General features: G+C 36.4%; 2 protein-coding genes and 1 long non-coding RNA gene across 4 annotated transcripts; 1 reads left to right on the top strand and 2 right to left on the bottom strand.

The window, feature by feature from the left end:
* Positions 1-2687: 2687 nt before the first annotated feature.
* Positions 2688-4040, bottom strand: LOC122148750. The gene is made up of 2 exons (XR_006162593.1): positions 4008-4040; positions 2688-3924 (listed from the first exon to the last, which is right to left on the bottom strand). It is a non-coding gene; the product is annotated as an uncharacterized LOC122148750 (long non-coding RNA).
* A 1185-nt stretch (positions 4041-5225) lies between these two features.
* Positions 5226-11424, bottom strand: scn1bb (sodium channel, voltage-gated, type I, beta b). The gene is given in 7 exon segments (XM_042775894.1): positions 5226-5235; positions 5995-6295; positions 7344-7492; positions 7494-7576; positions 8555-8721; positions 10875-11128; positions 11206-11424. Coding segments are annotated over 6 exon segments (759 nt in total). The 5' UTR covers positions 10924-11128; positions 11206-11424.
* Positions 11425-12224: 800 nt separating this feature from the next.
* zbtb22a (zinc finger and BTB domain containing 22a) lies at positions 12225-16792 on the top strand. 2 transcript variants are annotated; one of them, XM_042776143.1, is made up of 4 exons: positions 12225-12351; positions 12746-12950; positions 14259-14898; positions 15004-16792. In XM_042776143.1, exons 2-4 carry the CDS (start codon positions 12747-12749, stop codon positions 15645-15647), a joined length of 1488 nt encoding a protein of 495 aa, XP_042632077.1. In that variant the 5' UTR covers positions 12225-12351; position 12746; the 3' UTR covers positions 15648-16792. The 2 variants fall into 2 exon arrangements, with proteins under 2 accessions (XP_042632077.1, XP_042632076.1); XM_042776142.1 differs by lacking the exon at positions 12225-12351 and having other exon boundaries at positions 12671-12950.
* The last annotated feature ends 19 nt before the right edge of the window (positions 16793-16811 follow it).

The following is a 16811-nucleotide window of genomic DNA, read 5'->3' as shown; positions in this document are numbered from 1 at the left end:
CACACACACACACACACACACACACATCTGCTCACATCACGATACTACAATCAATAGAATCGCGCATCCATCCATCAGCGCGCAGTAAATGTGTCATCGATCCTCGCGCGCGCTGTCAGTCATGTTCGGAGCGCTCGCTCTTACCTTGTGAAGACACATAGGACATGATCCTCCGGCACTGACCGCGATCAGCTCGCTCTGCGCGGACCCATCACCGCTCCTCAACGCGACAACATCCGAAAATAACGGAGCACAATGACGCGACGCTCTCACGCGCGAGCCGCGGAGTCGGGGCGGGCGCGCGCACGCGAGGTGCTATGACCGACCGCGGGCGCGCACTCGCACGCAGGCGGGGACGCGCACCGGCGCGCGCGCTCACGACACCCAAGTTTATTTCGTTTCTAACTAAACAGCATACTTTCCCAAAGATGCTTGTTCAGCGTTACAAGTGCTCTGAAATGTTGTGTTTGAATATGCAAATGATGTTTAGCTAATTAAATATGCGACATTATAGTTCGTAATTCTTTTCTATAGGCTACATATTTATAAACACTGTGATGTGTAGACCTAGAAGAGTCACAGAAATGTATTCAAATGTAGGCTATTCAATTCTTAAAAAATAATCATGGAAGTATTTATGATTATGCTCCAAATTTTAATATATTAAATATTATAAGTAGCAATTGATTTGTGATTGAAATATATATATAAAAAAATAATTCTAATGAATGACTATAAATAAAATAAAATGAAAAAAGTTTTTGTTTATATATGTTTGTGTACTATGCATTTATGATGTATATATACATACACAAACATACATGTATATATTTAAGAAGAATGTGTTGTTTAAATATAAAATATTAATATTTATATATATATAAATTATATTTGAATGCATGTATGTATGTATATATATATATGCAAATATTTTTTAAATATATACATGTGTTTTTGTATTTATATATATCTCATAAATATTACCCCAGTATAAAGTGTCACATGATCTTCAGAAATAATTCTAATATGATGATTTATTATTAGAATTATCAACATTGCGCTGACATATTTTTTTGGAAACTGCAATACATTTTTCAGGATTCTTTGATAAATAAAAAGTTGAAAAGAACAGCATTTATTCAAAATCTAAATCTTTTCTAACAATATAAATCTCTGCTATCACTTCTTATCAATTAAACACATCCTTACTGAATAAAAGTTTTAATTTCTTTAAAAAAAAAAAAGAAAGAATAAAAATGTACTGACCCCAAACTGCTGAACTTTGGGGAACTTTTTTTTAATGAAAATAGTTAATGAAATTAATGTTTTAACAGCATAATTAATGTATAATTATAAGAAGGATAGTTCTGGTCCTTGATTCTGATTGGCTGAGCCGCGTTCGAAGCTGCAAAGTAACATTCACCGTTGTTTACTTCTGTGTGTTGCTCGGCAACCATTTTGTTGGAACCACAACTGTTTCTGAGGAACTACATTATTTGGTGGAAGAATACTGTTTTTATTAATATCATTACACTTTATTTGCTCTGTTTTATTCTGTGAAAACTTACTACATATATGGAATAACCGTTTTACAAAAGCAATAATCCCCAAGAAGCCGTGGTTTACAATGAATTTATAACAGCTCATATCTAACAACACCCCTTAGCTGTTATAAATTCACTGTAAACCACGGCTTCACGAGGATTACTGCTTTTATATACTGTTGTTTTTTAAGAGCTGAACATTAACATTAGTTCATGCAGTTTTCAAATGAATATAAAGAAATTAATCAAAACTCTTTTTCATTGCACTTATGTGTGTGATGTTATGATTTGTGATTGTGGGCGATCACAGTGTCTCAGGGTCTGCTTCTGAAGAAACACTACAGCGCACGTTCATACACACAGTCAAGTTATGCGTCTATCGTCTCAGATACACACATTCACATCAGACGTTTACTCAGCGCTAGAGTTACACTCACGGGGAGCTGCACTTATTCACAATCACTAAACTACATTATTTCATCTGCTTTAGAGCCTTTCGGTTTCGAGACGTTTCATTCTCGTGCTGTTCTGACGTGCACTTGTTCTGAGCGTGTTCACCTGAAGCGTGCGCACGCTAAAAATCCTGGAAAACAGCGTCTGATGAGTTATCCTTTGTGTCTGTGAAAACACACGTGGTTTACATAAAAACACAGTGAACGGTTTAGAAAGAAACGGATGCGTGCAGCTCTTAAAGTGACAGCAGTCTAATATTCCAAACATGCTGCCGCCCGTCATTAAAGGAACAGTTCACCCAAAAATTTACATTCTGTCATCATTTACACACTCTCATGTTGTCCCAAACCTGTATTCATTTATGTCTTGTGCTGAACACAGAATGTGGGGAACCAAACATTGACTTTAACTGATAAAAATACTATAGAAGTCAATGGGGACCAGCAGCTGTTTGGTTCTCCACATTCTTCAAAAAAAATTTTATGTTCAACAGAAGAAAGAATTTTGTTTGGGTGAACTGTCCCTTTAATGTTAATAAAACAACAAAACACAGAGAAAAATCACTCACTGCTTTGACTGAAGAACTTTAATACAGTTGCTTTAATAAGAATCAATACATCATTTATACAGAGAACTGTTATTTTGATATTTAGTTTCTTGAATGCTACTGTACCTGAAAATAAAGCACTGTTTGTTTTGTTATGTGTGTTTGCAATGTGTATCTTAGTTCTTATCTTTTAATAACAAAGATTAGATAATGACAAAGATTTGGTCCTCTTTGGTCTTAATATTACGCTGTAAGGCATTGTTTTTAAAACAGGTAAATTAGTTTGGCTGTGCTGCTCAGACAACCTGCAAAAATAATCATGAACCGTGATTCTCCTGAAAACAATCGTAACTGCACTGCATCATCTACTTGTTTCTAATTATACTTTAAACCAAAATACATTTTGTAATTGTCGATTTTATTTCTTTATCATCTGTTGTGATTATATTTATATACACTTAAATGTCTTAATAACCTGTTATGATTGTTTTAAAACACTGTTAACTATCATTTATGATTATTGTTATATACTTTTAACGTGTTACGATCATTTTAAATTCATGATTATTTTTACACTTTACGCAAACCCCTTCTATGACCACTGTGCATTGAATATGCTTTATAAATAAACATCGTGTCCACGATTGCATTAGCTAGCGCTAACGAACATAACCGAGCATCCACACCGCCTCAGTCCAGAAATGAAAGAGTCCACAGAATTCATATGAACTCATTTAATTCGCACATTTCTCTCTCTCTTTGCACTTCCGCCCACCAGCCCTGCGTTTCCCAGCATTCACTTCTGCATTTCCCACAGATCCTCACATTATATCAGCGCATCTGACAGAAAGGGTCTATCTGGGGTGTTACTGGATCCTGGCATTGATCGACTGCAGTGTGGGCATGCATTAAAACAGCACAGCGATCGCATGTCTTAATGCGCTTACCCATAATGCATTTCAAACATGGTGTGAGTGCTTGCTACATTCAAGAGCTAGAGTTTGATTCTCATGTTGCACTTGGATTATACGACAGAAACTCCTCGTTTATAGTGATCGAAGCATCTAGGACGAGTTTCCTGCCGGCGGAGAAACGCATTTAGTGCATCTGCTTTCACGTTTAGCTCATGCAACGGTAGCGTCGCATGCCATTTGGCTCTCAGATCGTCTGATAATACGTGTAGTATATACATAGATATGGCTCCCATATATGGCGAGGTCAAGAAAGCTTGACTCTTCTCTAGTGCAAATCAGTGTATAGTGTCTCTAGTGGACGGGCAGGGTGCTGCAGTGGACTGTGAGGGTTTGATCCGTGCGCTGAAGAGGTAAGAGAAGAGGAGGCAGTGACAGCAGTTCAGGAGGAAGAGCGTCCTGGAAGAACCTGCAGACAGGAGGAAGAAAGTGTTTGGAAGGAGAGACAGGTTTGGGGAAACCAGGACTAGTTATGAGTGCTAGTTAACCCACCTGTGCTATTCTGCTACCTGCACGCCGGCCCATCTCTAAATACTCCCCTACGCAACACCTAAAACAAACACACACTGAAACAAAAAAAACAACACACACACGCTATAATAAATAAAAACATAACAAACCTTATAAACATCACACAGAAACATCAGCGCTATATTATAATCTTTAAAATAATATTATGCTTTTAGAATCATTTACTTATTTAATCGTATCTTCTTCAGTTAGGGTTATTTTAGAAAAAAACATTGCCATCATAAAAAGAAACTAAAAGTCTTTTCATAATATTTAAAAATTTATTACAATTTTTTTTTTAATGTGTGTTTTTTTTATGACAATGTGTGTTTTTTTGTTAAATCACTGAACTTTGAAAGAATTCATTGAAAATCATCTCCTTTTAATAAATTGAATCAGTTGAACTGAATTGGTTTTTTAATTGTATTATTTTAGTTAATTTTAATGATTTCGTTTTTGTCGCTTTTAGTAGTTCTTTATAGTAGTCTATAACATTTCTATAAATTTTAGTTTGAGTTATTTTAATATATAAAGTAAAACTAAATGAAAATAATCTGAAACAACATTTTATCTGATTTTATTTCAAGTAATGAAAATATGTTTTTATGGTTTTAATTGTAGTTTAAGTTCTAATAAAAACACTTAAATACTTTTGGTCCAGTAAAATTGAATTTAATAATTAAAAATAGTCAAAATAAGGAGTAAACAATACATTCATTCCTGAAAAATTTATTTTTTTTTGTTTATTTTTTTATGCTGAACGTTGAAAATAGTCATCGTAAACCTTCTCCATCAGACAATAATTTCAGATTTTATTTTTGGATAGTTCACAAATGACACAGACGTGATTTTAGGTTCATTATCATTTTAATTCATATTTTGAATCAGTTTTTATTTTTCCATTTTCATTAAAGTTTTAGTATTTTTCGTTTTTTTAATATTTAGTATTTAATTTTTTTTATTTCAGTTTTAGTTTTAGTTATTTTACTACACTACATAAAATAAATACATAACACACCAAAAGTTACCAAAAATTACTAAACATTACAATTTTTAATTTTTTTGAAAGAAGTTTCTTCTGCTCATCAAACCTGCATTTATTTGATCAAAAATACAGAAAAAAAAGAGAGCCTAATATATTGTGATATATTTGTACACATTTAAAATAATGTGTTTTTAAATTTATTATACTTTAAATTATCATTTATTTCTGTGATGCAAAGCGGAATTGATTTAGGATCATTATCACATGATCCTTTAGAAAATCATTCTAATATGATGAGTTTCATTATCAAAGTTGGAAACAGTTTCTGCTGGCTGCTAATATTTTTTCAGAAACATGTGATACTTTTTTAGGATACTTTGATGAAATAAAAAGTAAAAAAAATAAAAAAAAATTAAGAAGCTATGTTTTTAAAATATAAATATGTGGTATAAAAATATACACTAACTGGATCAGTAATTTGGCTGGTCAGTAATTTTTTTTTCTTCTTTTTTTTAAATAAAATCAATACTTTTATTCGACAGCAAGGATGTGTTAAATTGATAAAAAAGTGATAGTAAAGGAACAGATTATTTAGAAGAGATAGTATTAGAAGTTTTTTTTTTTTTTTTGAAATAAATGCAGTTCTTGTTTAACCTTTTATTCATCAAATATATAAGAGAGCAGAACTGTTTCCAACACTCATAATAAATCAGAATATTAGAATGATTTCTAAATGATTGCTGTGATAGACTGGAGTTACAGGTGAACACTGAAGGCTGGAGTAATGATGCTGAAAATTCACAGCTGCGCATCACAGGAATACAATTATTTTTTTAAAGTATATTCAAATAGAAACTATTATTTTAAGTTGTAATAATATTTCACAATATTACTCGTTTTTCTGTATTTTTGATCAAATAACATGCCTGCAGGCTTGATGAGCAGAAGAGACTTCTTTCAAAAACATTAAAAATTGTAATGTTTCCAAACTTTTGACCTGGACTGTGTATATATATTTCATTAATGTTATTTGAAGTAAGTTGAGCTGTAGTTGACTCTAATAATCGTGCGCTGGATGGTTTTTGCAGCATGTGTGTGTCAGATGGGTGATGTGTGTAAGGGTTTGTTCGGTGTGTTACTGACGCGCTGGCTCGGAGAGCTTCCTCTCCGGCCGCGGCGATCTTCCTGTAGCAGTAGATCATCTCCACCAGGAGCCAGAGCTGCAGGCCGATGATGGACACGTACATCATGACCTCTGACACGATGGACGCCGTGCCGCGCGTGGCTGCAAGAAAACACACGCTCACTGTACTCTCTGTCTGACTAAACAAACATAAATAGTGATAAAAGACAAAATATTAAATGTCATGGATGAATATTTAGTGAGTAATGTTGTAGCGTGGGTCAAAATGACATTTTTCATCTGAGATTCGGACACTATGTTGGTAGAATGAACATCGGATCGGAGCCAATTCCAGGAGGGCTAAATGACTTCAGAAAGACGGTAGCATCATCATGTTATTTTCTCACAGAGATTGGTAAGCTCTTTTAGTAAAATATGTTGGCTTTTAGCAATCTTTGTGGCATTGTACGACAATGGTGATGCTTCAAAAATGAATATAAAATAAAAAAGCACTTTGTTGTGTTTTTCCCCCAAAGTTTGCATGCCTGTAACTCAAGAAGCATTAAAGATATATCAATATCCTTTTAGATGTTGGTTCTTAACTAATTTTTCCATTAGCTTCTTCATTTTTAAGGCCCAGTATGGTTCATTTCCAGAGATATGAGGATCTCAGTGTGGCTTCAGGAGTAAATTGCACACATTTTCAGTGGTCAAATACCAAATCAGGGTCACTTTGCATTCAGATGATAATTTATTGTATAAAAAGAATAACTTAAAAAAAAAAAATACTCAAACAAGAAAAAAAAAAAAAAACCAATTACCCTCTATCAAAACAACTGCACAAATCAAACCTGCTTGACTGACAAAAATATCATTTTGACCATTTTTTCATGCCCGTAACTCCAGAAGTATTAAAGATATTGGGATATCCTTTTAGATGTTGGTTCTTAATGAACTTTTGAGTTGCTATCTTCATTATTGAGGCCCTATCCGGTTCATTTCCAGAGATACTGAGATCTCAATGTGGCTCCAAGAGCAAACTGTAGCAAAAACCAAATGGTTATATTCCACTTAAAGAGGAGTGTTTAATACTTTGTCTGGTCACCAGAAGAAAAGCTTGGGGATGAGCTGACACAGAATGACTGGATTACAGTGATTCCAGCGAATCAAAGCCCCTGAGGAAAGCTGCTCTTAGGGACGGCGTCCGTACCTTTGCCCTCGACGGTGAGGTGCACCTCTTTGCTGACGATGGTGGAGAACTCGTAGTGTTTGTAGCTGAGCACTCGGTTGAACATGCAGCGGTAGACGCCGGAGTCGTTGAAGGTGACGTTGAGGAGGTCCACAGACGCGTCCTGGAGGAGTGTTCTTGCTGCCGTGCCACTCCATGCGGTCCTGGAAGCGCTCGTCGATGATGCTGGACGCCTCGCCGTCGTAGCTGTAAATCTGTCCAGGAGACAGCACAGACAGAGACTCAGAGAGAGTCCAGCAGAAGCAGCACAGACCTGTCCTTCACTGAAGATGCTCAGGATCTCTTTCATTCAGCTAGTGATCGATTTAAACCAATCTTCTGTTTTATTTCTTTTAATTAAATTAAAATGATTGATTTATTTCAATCAAATGCTTATTTATTTAATTTAATCCTTTTTTAATCAATGTGTTTGTTTATTTAGTTATTTATTTTTATACAACAAAAAACATCATTTTCAACAAACAACATAATAAAAAAAAAAACATTATATTATTATTTTTTTTTTTACTTATTTTACTTTAAAAAATGCTTTCATTTATTTATTTACATCAATTTTTTTTAGCAAATGTATTTATTTAAAGAATTTATTTTTTATTTAGAATTTATTTTAATGAATTAATTTAATTAAAAATGATTAAGTTCTTATTTATTTACATCAAATTTGGTTTATTTTATTCAACATTTTATTTAAATGGATTTATTTTTCAAATGTTTTATTTATTTAATCAAAGGCTTGTTTATTTAGTCATACATTTATTATTTACTTAATTGAATTTATTTTGGTCAGCATTTTAATTAAATATATTTTATTGTTTTATTTATTTACTTTAATCAAATGCTTTTATTTAATCATTCTTGAATTTGATTTATTTTCATCAATTTATTTATTTTAAACAAATGTACTGAAATATTTATTTAAATCAAATCAGATTTTTTTAATCAATATTTTAAATGTATTTAATTTAATAATGTTTTATTTATTTATTTTGATCAAATGCTTTTGTTTGTTTGATTTACAACAAATTCAGTCTACTCATAAATTCTGATCCTCACGTAAAGCATCACACTACCTCACCGAACATCAAATCACCTCCCCTCACTCAAAGCCATCACATCACAACACACGTACACAAATTATCCCCCGTCCTCATCGGCCGTGCGTCAGAACTCACGTGCACGAAGTCGGCTTCTCCTCGCGCCCTGAACATCCAGTCGACGGTGGCTGTGGCCTCCACCTCTCCGCGCATCTTACAGGAGATGCATCCCAGCTTGAAGCTCTTTCCCGCCACGGCCTCCGTGTCGGAGTCCACCTCGGCACACGCGCCGCTGCACAGAGACACTGCAGAGCACTCGCTCTTATAACTCCACCACAGACACAAAAACCTGCTGCATATTCCTTTGATCACATACCCAATTAATACTCTGAAAACATGTGAATAAACATTGTTTCATTACGCTGCATCACTGCATTATAGCACTGTTTCTATTCCGTCTATACACCACAATTCTGCACAGATATGTGTGCTATCTATACTTCTTATGATCTGTAGGTAGCTGTTGCATGTCTTTGTGTCAGTGTTTTTATCCATTCATCCTCATTATCATTTACATTAAATATTCAATTAAATATCAATTAAACTTCACCCTCTGTGCCCTCAAAGTGAAAATAACTGAACACAAACACAGGCTCATAAAAAAACTCACATTATAAGAAAAAAACATACAGAACTCACATACATTCATCTACTTAACAATCCAAACAAACCTTATTTATTTTAATCCATTTATTAAGCAAGTTTATCAATTTAATTATTTGCAAATGAATGAAGCATTTATATTTACATCAGTTTTTAATTTAAAGCACTTTTAAAATCATATTTTATTTATTTTAATAAATTATTCTATGTATTAAGATGTATTATATATTTAAGTCCAAATGTATTAATTCAAAATCAATTTAATTACATTTTAAATAAACTTATAAAATCATAAAATAATAAATTAATCAATTAATTAAAATATAAAAAATAATTAAATAAAAATGTCTTAATTGAAATTTATTTACATCATGTTTTATTTCTTTCAGTCGATTTATTTACAATAACTTTTAATTATTTTAATCATATCTACAAATTAATTTAAATGAATTTTATTTAATACATTAATACATTTTCATCTAATTTATTTGAATTTTATTTAGTTTATTTAAATCAAATGTATTAATTTTTATCAAAGTATTTATTTTATCAAATTTAGTTATTGTTTTTACTATATATATACAGTACAGGTCAAGAGTTTGGAAACATTACTATTTTTAATGTTTTTGAAAGAAGTCTCCTTCTGCTCATCAAGCCTGCATTTTATTTGATCAAAAATACAGAAAAAAACTTAATATATTGTGAAATATTATTACAAACTTAAGATAATAGTTTTCTATTTGAATATACTTTCAAAAAAATACATTTATTCCTGGGATGACCAAAGCTGAATTTTCAGCATCATTACTCCAGCCTTCAGTGTCACATGTAACATCCAGTCTATCACATGATCATTTAGAAATCATGTCTTTTCCCTATATTCTGATTTATTATGAGTGTTGGAAACAGTTCTGCTGGCTAATATATTTGATCAATAAAAGGTTAAAAATAACTGCATTTAATACAAAATAATAAAAATTCTAATAATATATACTCTAATAATATATTTGTCTTTACTAAAGACTTTTTATCAATTTAACAACATCCTTGCTGAATAAAAGTATTGATTTTATTTTACAAAAAGAAAGAAAAAAAAAATTACTGACCCCAAATTACCTGCCCAGTATTGTATATTGTTATTACAAAACTATTTATAGTTTAAAAACATAGCTTCTTTTTTTTTTACTTTTTATTCATCACAGTATCCTAAAAAAGTATCACATGTTATAAAAAAACAATAAAAATAATAACATTTTCCAACATTAAAAAATAAAAATCAAATAATATATATATATTTTTTTTCTAATGTATGATGGAGACTTGAATTCAGCTTTGCATCACTGAAATAAATTATAATTTAAAGTATAATAAATTAAAAACAGTTATTTTAAATTGTAATAATATCACTCACAATATTACTGTTTTTTTTCCCTGTATGTTGTGCCATCAAATAAATAAATCAGGCTTGAATCGAGCAGAAGAAACTTCTTTCAAAAACATTAAAAATAGTAATGTTTCCAAACTTTTGACCTGTACTGTATTTATTTCAATCAAATGTTTTGTGTACATACAGGTATTTAGTTTTTTATTTATTATTTACATCACTTTTTGTGTTTATTTTTTTTAAAAGAACAATTTATTCATTTTAAACAAATAATCACTATTCAAAAAATATCAAAAATATTAATCAATTTCCAATTCTATTTTTCACTACACATTTATTGGTACAGAGTTTTTCTCTGATCTTTTCCTAGCATGAGGGCCCCGGGCCCCATGTTCTGATGGTCAGACTCACCGGAGAGCGCGCAGAACACACAGAGGAGCAGCAGACGTGTCCTCTCCATCACACACACACACACACACACACTCACACACACACACACACACACACACACACACACACACACACACACACACACACACACACACACACTCTCTCTCTCTCTCTCTGTTGTCTAGTGTCCACAGCGCTGGCTCTTCTTCATGTGCACTGCATCTTCAGAGAGAGGTTGAGTGAAGGGCCCGGATCAGAGCCTCACCGTCACAGACCTGAGATCAGTCACAGAACTGACGGTGATTAACTTCTGAGTAAACACGGCTCCGTTAATATATTTATATTCACATACAGCGCTTCCTGCAGACTGTCGCTTGCCTCCGCGATAAGATCCTCATCAGACCGGCGCGTCTGATCGGTAAACAGAGCTCTGTCGGGCGAGTTCTGGAGCGCGCGGTGACGCTCGCACTGATGCACTGCGGTAAAAATCTCGGGCCGCGCGCGCAACGCAACCGAACCCGCGGTGACGTCACAACGCTGTCGGCAGGTGCGGCCCCCTTTTAAAACTCACTGAAATTAACGATCGTTAACTATTATAAATACTGTTTTTCTCTCAAACAAGCTTCTACAAGCTAGCATGTGCTTTAGAAAAAAGGATAAGTTTCAAATATAATTCTGAACATTTGTTTATATTTATTTATGTATTTATATATATATATATATATATATATATATATATATATATATATATATATATATATTATATCCATATATATATATATATACATTATAATAATAATAATAATAATAATAATAATCCATAATATCACATGTTAAATCTCCCAGATTTAACCACACAACCAGGGCAAGATGACGTTTGGAAAAAATACAAAAAAAACTCTCAATATAACAACAAAATCTCTTGTCAAATCTTTCAGATCAGTTATTTAGAGAGATCTAGTTAGCATCATTTTAATAATCTCATGTGGTTTTGTTTTTGAAAGACCTAAATAATTCAGCAGCGAACAAGAATAGGGTAACACGGAGAGTGAAAAATACTTTAATTTCTAAAACACAAAAACTTGCAATTTAATTTGATTCTATAACGCGGGATGTTTTAAAGATTTCCAGACAGCTAGCGGCGCACGCGCACCGCGTTACTGCGCGAGTCCACTCATGAATATTAATGACGCACGCACAAAGTTCCTGGTAGAGGATTGTGGCGTAACCTAATTAATATTCATGACCCCGACCATCCGCTCACAGCAGCAGCGGTGACACCTTCTATTCTATTCTATTCTATTCTATTCTATTCTATTCTATTCTATTCTATTCTATTCTATAATAAAACAGGCGGGTGCGCCCCGCAATTTTGATAACATTTATGTGAACGCTATAATTACACATACACTATCCTGTATATGATATGAGGGGCGGGACTTCAGGAAGGGGCGTGTCTCTACTTCTGTTCCGCAGAGCTCCATCGCAGTGACCGCAGGTGAGATCAAAAACACGCTCATATTTTATATCGTAAGACGGATCAGAGCGTGATTTGCACATCGGATGCATGTCGGTATTGAACCGAGCGCTGAGGTGGGGTCTCTGCCACATGTTGATGTAAACACACGCGATCATCTGCGCTCAGACGTGTTTATAAGCGCTCATAAGCTGTCGATGTGTTATTACAGCCGGTTATGAGATGCTAGTTCGATCCGGTCGAGCGGATCTGATCTGATCTGCGGGCCTCAACCCGAGAAACGGCGGAGGAAACGCGCTTTATATGATAATATCATAACACATATAGAGCGAACCGTTTCTGCTGTGATCACTTACCCGCGCTGGGCTCTGGTTCTCATCTCCTCCGCGGTGGCGGGTGTTTCTCTCCCCGGCAGGATGGAGCAGATCGTGGGCCGCAGCGCTCCGCCAGGCCCGGTGCTGCAGGTGTGTTTCCCCAGCGCGCGCGCGTCGGTCCTGGAGAATCTGAACCGGCAGCGCGAGGAGGGTCAGCTGTGTGACCTGTCCATCCAGGTGCAGGGTCAGGTGTTCCGCGCGCACCGGTGCGTGCTGGCAGCCTCATCTCCGTATTTCCACGACCAGGTGAGTGTGGAACCGATCTCACACTGATTTCACACTCTTCATATGTGAAGCCAGTGTGAATGGCCTCATTTGCATATTTATGACCGTTTGGTTTTGGCGGTTAAATTTTAACGGTTTGGTTTTTGAATTTGATTGACAGCTTATGCCCTCCCGCATTGCCCAGCTCACAATTTTTGGTTCCCAGAACGTTAGTTTGTTTTTTGTTAGCCGGGAAAGTTTTCTGAACGGAAATAGAACGTTGTTTTAACGTTCCCCTAACCTCTTTACACCGATATGATTATTTACCAAGGGAACCCCGCCAAAAAACGGTTTTTAATGTTGTTTTGTTGTGTATCTGCGCTACTCATATGAACCAAAACTGTTGAAATATGATTAAAAAGCGACTCGTTTTCGTGTCGAGTTGTTCCTATATTCCTGAAATTCAGCAAAAGGTCACATCATGCTTCATCACAACAGATCACTGTTTAGATTATCTACAGTTGAATGAAAATGTGTGTACTTCCCTGGTAATAGTTATATATTGCTAGTGTTGTAATGCTTAATATTTGAAACAACACAATAAACTGATCAAACATCTTACCTTTGGGGATTTGAGGTTGGGAGTTTTCCGAAGTTGAAGGTATTTACAATTGTTGTAACATTATCAGGAATTCAAACTCTTATTAATTTTTGTCTTGAGAACAATCTTAAGAAAGACAAGAAATGTTCTCGAGAATACAGAATATTCTTAACTTTATTTTAAATGGCAAAACCATTGTTTTCTCCATAACATGTCTTCTTTCAGACTAATGGAAAGAAAACATCCAAAATACATTTAAGTGTTTATTTTATTGCACTTTATCTCTAGATTTCAGACCAAAAACTAAAATACACAAAACTTAAAATTCAAAATCCTCACTACATCCCTAAATACATAAGGTGTCAGAATACATTCGTTTATCTTTCACACTGATTTATACAACATTTTACTCCTAAAAACATGGTGAAAATGTGTTTGTTTTCTGTCTGTTGACAGTATTTTCTGATTTATGATAAAAAGAGAAATCTTTAACTCTAATACGTCAATGTAATCAAACAAGAATTTTGAACCAATGTTTAGATTTCTGTTCTGCAAATGTATGCAAATTATGTATGCAAATTAGAACCTGTTTAATTAGATGACACTTTATTTGCATATTTAAACATAACCTTTCAGAAAACTTGAAATACAAACGTGTCTTCTTGAACTGTGATTACTCATCTGGGGAAGTATAGTGATGTCTGTTAGTTGAACTGGAGCGGCTCTGAACACTGAGGTTCTGTTGCTAGGTTCTGCTGAAGAACGTCACCACGGTGTCTCTTCCCTCCGTCATGGACCCTCTGGCCTTTGAAAACGTGTTAAACTCGGCCTACACGGGTCAGCTCAGCATCGTGCGCGACGACATCATCAACTACGTCACGGTGGCCAGCTTCCTGCAGATGTGGCACATCGTGGACAAGTGCACGGACATCCTGAAGAGGTCACGACCTTTGGTTCAGGTCAGCCCCGGCGGGGCGACGTCCTCCAGTCACCAGTCGCCCAGCAGCTCCGACTGCTGCTTCGCTGATCCGGAAGATGGGGAGCGAGCGGCGGGCGAACAAACTCTGGAAAAACGACCGCAAAGCGCACTTCCGCCTCTGGCCACATGGAGGCGTCCGACTCAGAGCCGGTGGAGCAGAAGCAGCCTGACGTTCCCCGTCCGAACCGAGCCCGAATGCAACCCGAATACGGTAGACGAAGGTTTCCACACATTCCCCGTCGCACCTTTGCCGTCCATCGAAACTTCAGACTTCGCGAGGCACCGAATCCGCGCTCGCCTCCGAGGAGCGAAGGAAGACGAGGAGCAGCGGAGGATGGAAGCAGACGAAGGAGTCGGAGAGCCGCTGGATGAGGACAAAGTGAGGGTGAAGTGTGAGGAACACCAGGCCGGTGAGTGGAGCTTCTTCATCACTGCAGTTTAGCGCCCGTCCACCAGGGGGAAACGTGGAGAGCCAACGTGTTTTTGACTTGTTGTCTGCTCTTGTCTTCTCTCAGGAGCCGTCGAGTCGGACGGACGTCTCAGAGAGAGCGAGAGCGGCGAGACGGACGGACTGTGGAACCAGTGGACTTTGTCAGACGCCAGGCTGCTGGACGAAGACGAGGAGGACGAAACGGACGCCGCGTTCGAAACCTACGACGAGATTGAGAAAGCCACCGGGCAGATTTCCCAGCGTCCTTTGCCACCGCCGACGTCCGACCAGTTGGCTCCGGGACCGTCCGAGCTCTCCTGGGTCTCGCAGTCGTCCTCGTCCTCCCCGTGCTCTCCTCTCTCTGCGGCGCCCAAAGTCCACTTCTGTCACTGCGGCAAAGCGTACACGCTGAAGAGCATGCGCGACCGCCACGTGAAGATGCAGCACCTGAACCTGCGTCCGTTCGCCTGCCCCGTCTGCTCCAAGAGCTTCAAGATGAAGCACCACCTGACCAAACACGTCAAGACACACGGAGGCCTGCGTCCCTACGAGTGCGCGCTCTGCGGCAAGAAGATCGTCTGGAGAGACAGTTTCCTCAAGCATCAGGCTCGCTGCCAGGGAACAACGACGACGACGTCTGGCTGTCAGAATGAGGACGCAGATGCACCTGGACAAGTGAAGGTGGAACAGGATGATTATTCAGTACAGGACGAGGAAATACACTCTTAAACTTGAATGCCAAAGGAATGATATTCCTTTCAGTCAACAGTTCTTTTTTTCTTAGTGCGAAGAACCACTTGTGCATTTGGAAGGTTCCATGGATGTTTAAGGTTCTTTACAGAACCATCAATGCCAGTAAAGAACCTTTATTTTCAAGAGATCTCACACTCATAAAAGTAAAGGTTTCTGACAGAACCTGTCAGTGATCATTTCTTAAAATAACCGTTTTGTTTTAGTGTGAAGAACATCTGAATAATCTAAAGAACTGTCTCCACTATATGGTTTAGTGGTTCTATGGATGTTGAAGGTTCTTAATGGAACCATTGGCGCCAGTAGGACAGACAGATATTTGCTGCGATCAAAGGAATCATTGGAGATCAGTGTTCGTTTATCTACTTATTTAAATACAGGACAAGGAAATACACTCTTTAAAAGCAAAAGTTCCACTGAATTCCATTGAAGAACCATTTTTGGTTTCCCAAAGAATGTTTCAGTTCCTTTGTGTGAACAACATTTTAATAATCTAGGTACCTCTTGTCTAATGGAAAGGTTTCATGGATGTTCTTCTTGGGACCATCGACGCCAGTAAAAACCATGGAACCTTTGGGGCCAATAAAACACCTTTATTTTTAAGAGTGTAGAGAGACATTTGTTGAGAACAGAGAGGACATTATTGGAGTTCACGCTCTACTAATTGACTACAGGATGAGCAAATACACGGTTTAAAAATAAAGGTTCCCAAAGAAGGTTCTTGCATTGAATTCCATCAAAGAACCAGTTTTGGTTCCCCAAAGAACCTTTCAGTGAAGTGTTTCTTCTTAGTGTGAAGAACCTTTGAATCATCTAAATACACTTTTTTCACTATTAAAACCTTTAAAACGTAAAAATAAAGGTTTCAAAATGGTATTACCATTGAAGAACCATTGTCCCAAAGAACCTTCCAGTGCTCAGTTCTTCTAAGAATCATGTATTTGAAGATTTCTCCACTATAAAGAACCGTTAGTGTTTCCGTGGATGCTGAAGGTTCTTCATGGAACGTTTGGAGCAAACAAAGAAGCTTTATTTTTAAGAGTCTAGGCGGAGAGATCAGTGTTCGTTTATCTACTAAACTTCCACATATGTAGCAGATCTGAATATATTCTAGAAGCACTGTTTAAAAATCAAAAATCAAGT

Source organism: Cyprinus carpio, chromosome A19, assembly GCF_018340385.1.
Source record: "Cyprinus carpio isolate SPL01 chromosome A19, ASM1834038v1, whole genome shotgun sequence".
NCBI classification, from domain to species: domain Eukaryota; kingdom Metazoa; phylum Chordata; class Actinopteri; order Cypriniformes; family Cyprinidae; genus Cyprinus; species Cyprinus carpio.
Note: the sequence above shows the minus strand (reverse complement) of the source record. Positions and strands in the feature narration are given on the sequence as shown.

Coding starts and splice junctions, on each gene's coding strand:
- zbtb22a (XM_042776143.1), top strand. CDS start 12,747: ATGGAGCAGATCGTGGGCCGCAGCGCTCCGCCAGGCCCGGTGCTGCAG. Junction 12,951..14,258: donor CTCCGTATTTCCACGACCAG/GTGAGTGTGGAA, acceptor TTCTGTTGCTAG/GTTCTGCTGAAGAACGTCAC. Junction 14,899..15,003: donor GTGTGAGGAACACCAGGCCG/GTGAGTGGAGCT, acceptor GTCTTCTCTCAG/GAGCCGTCGAGTCGGACGGA.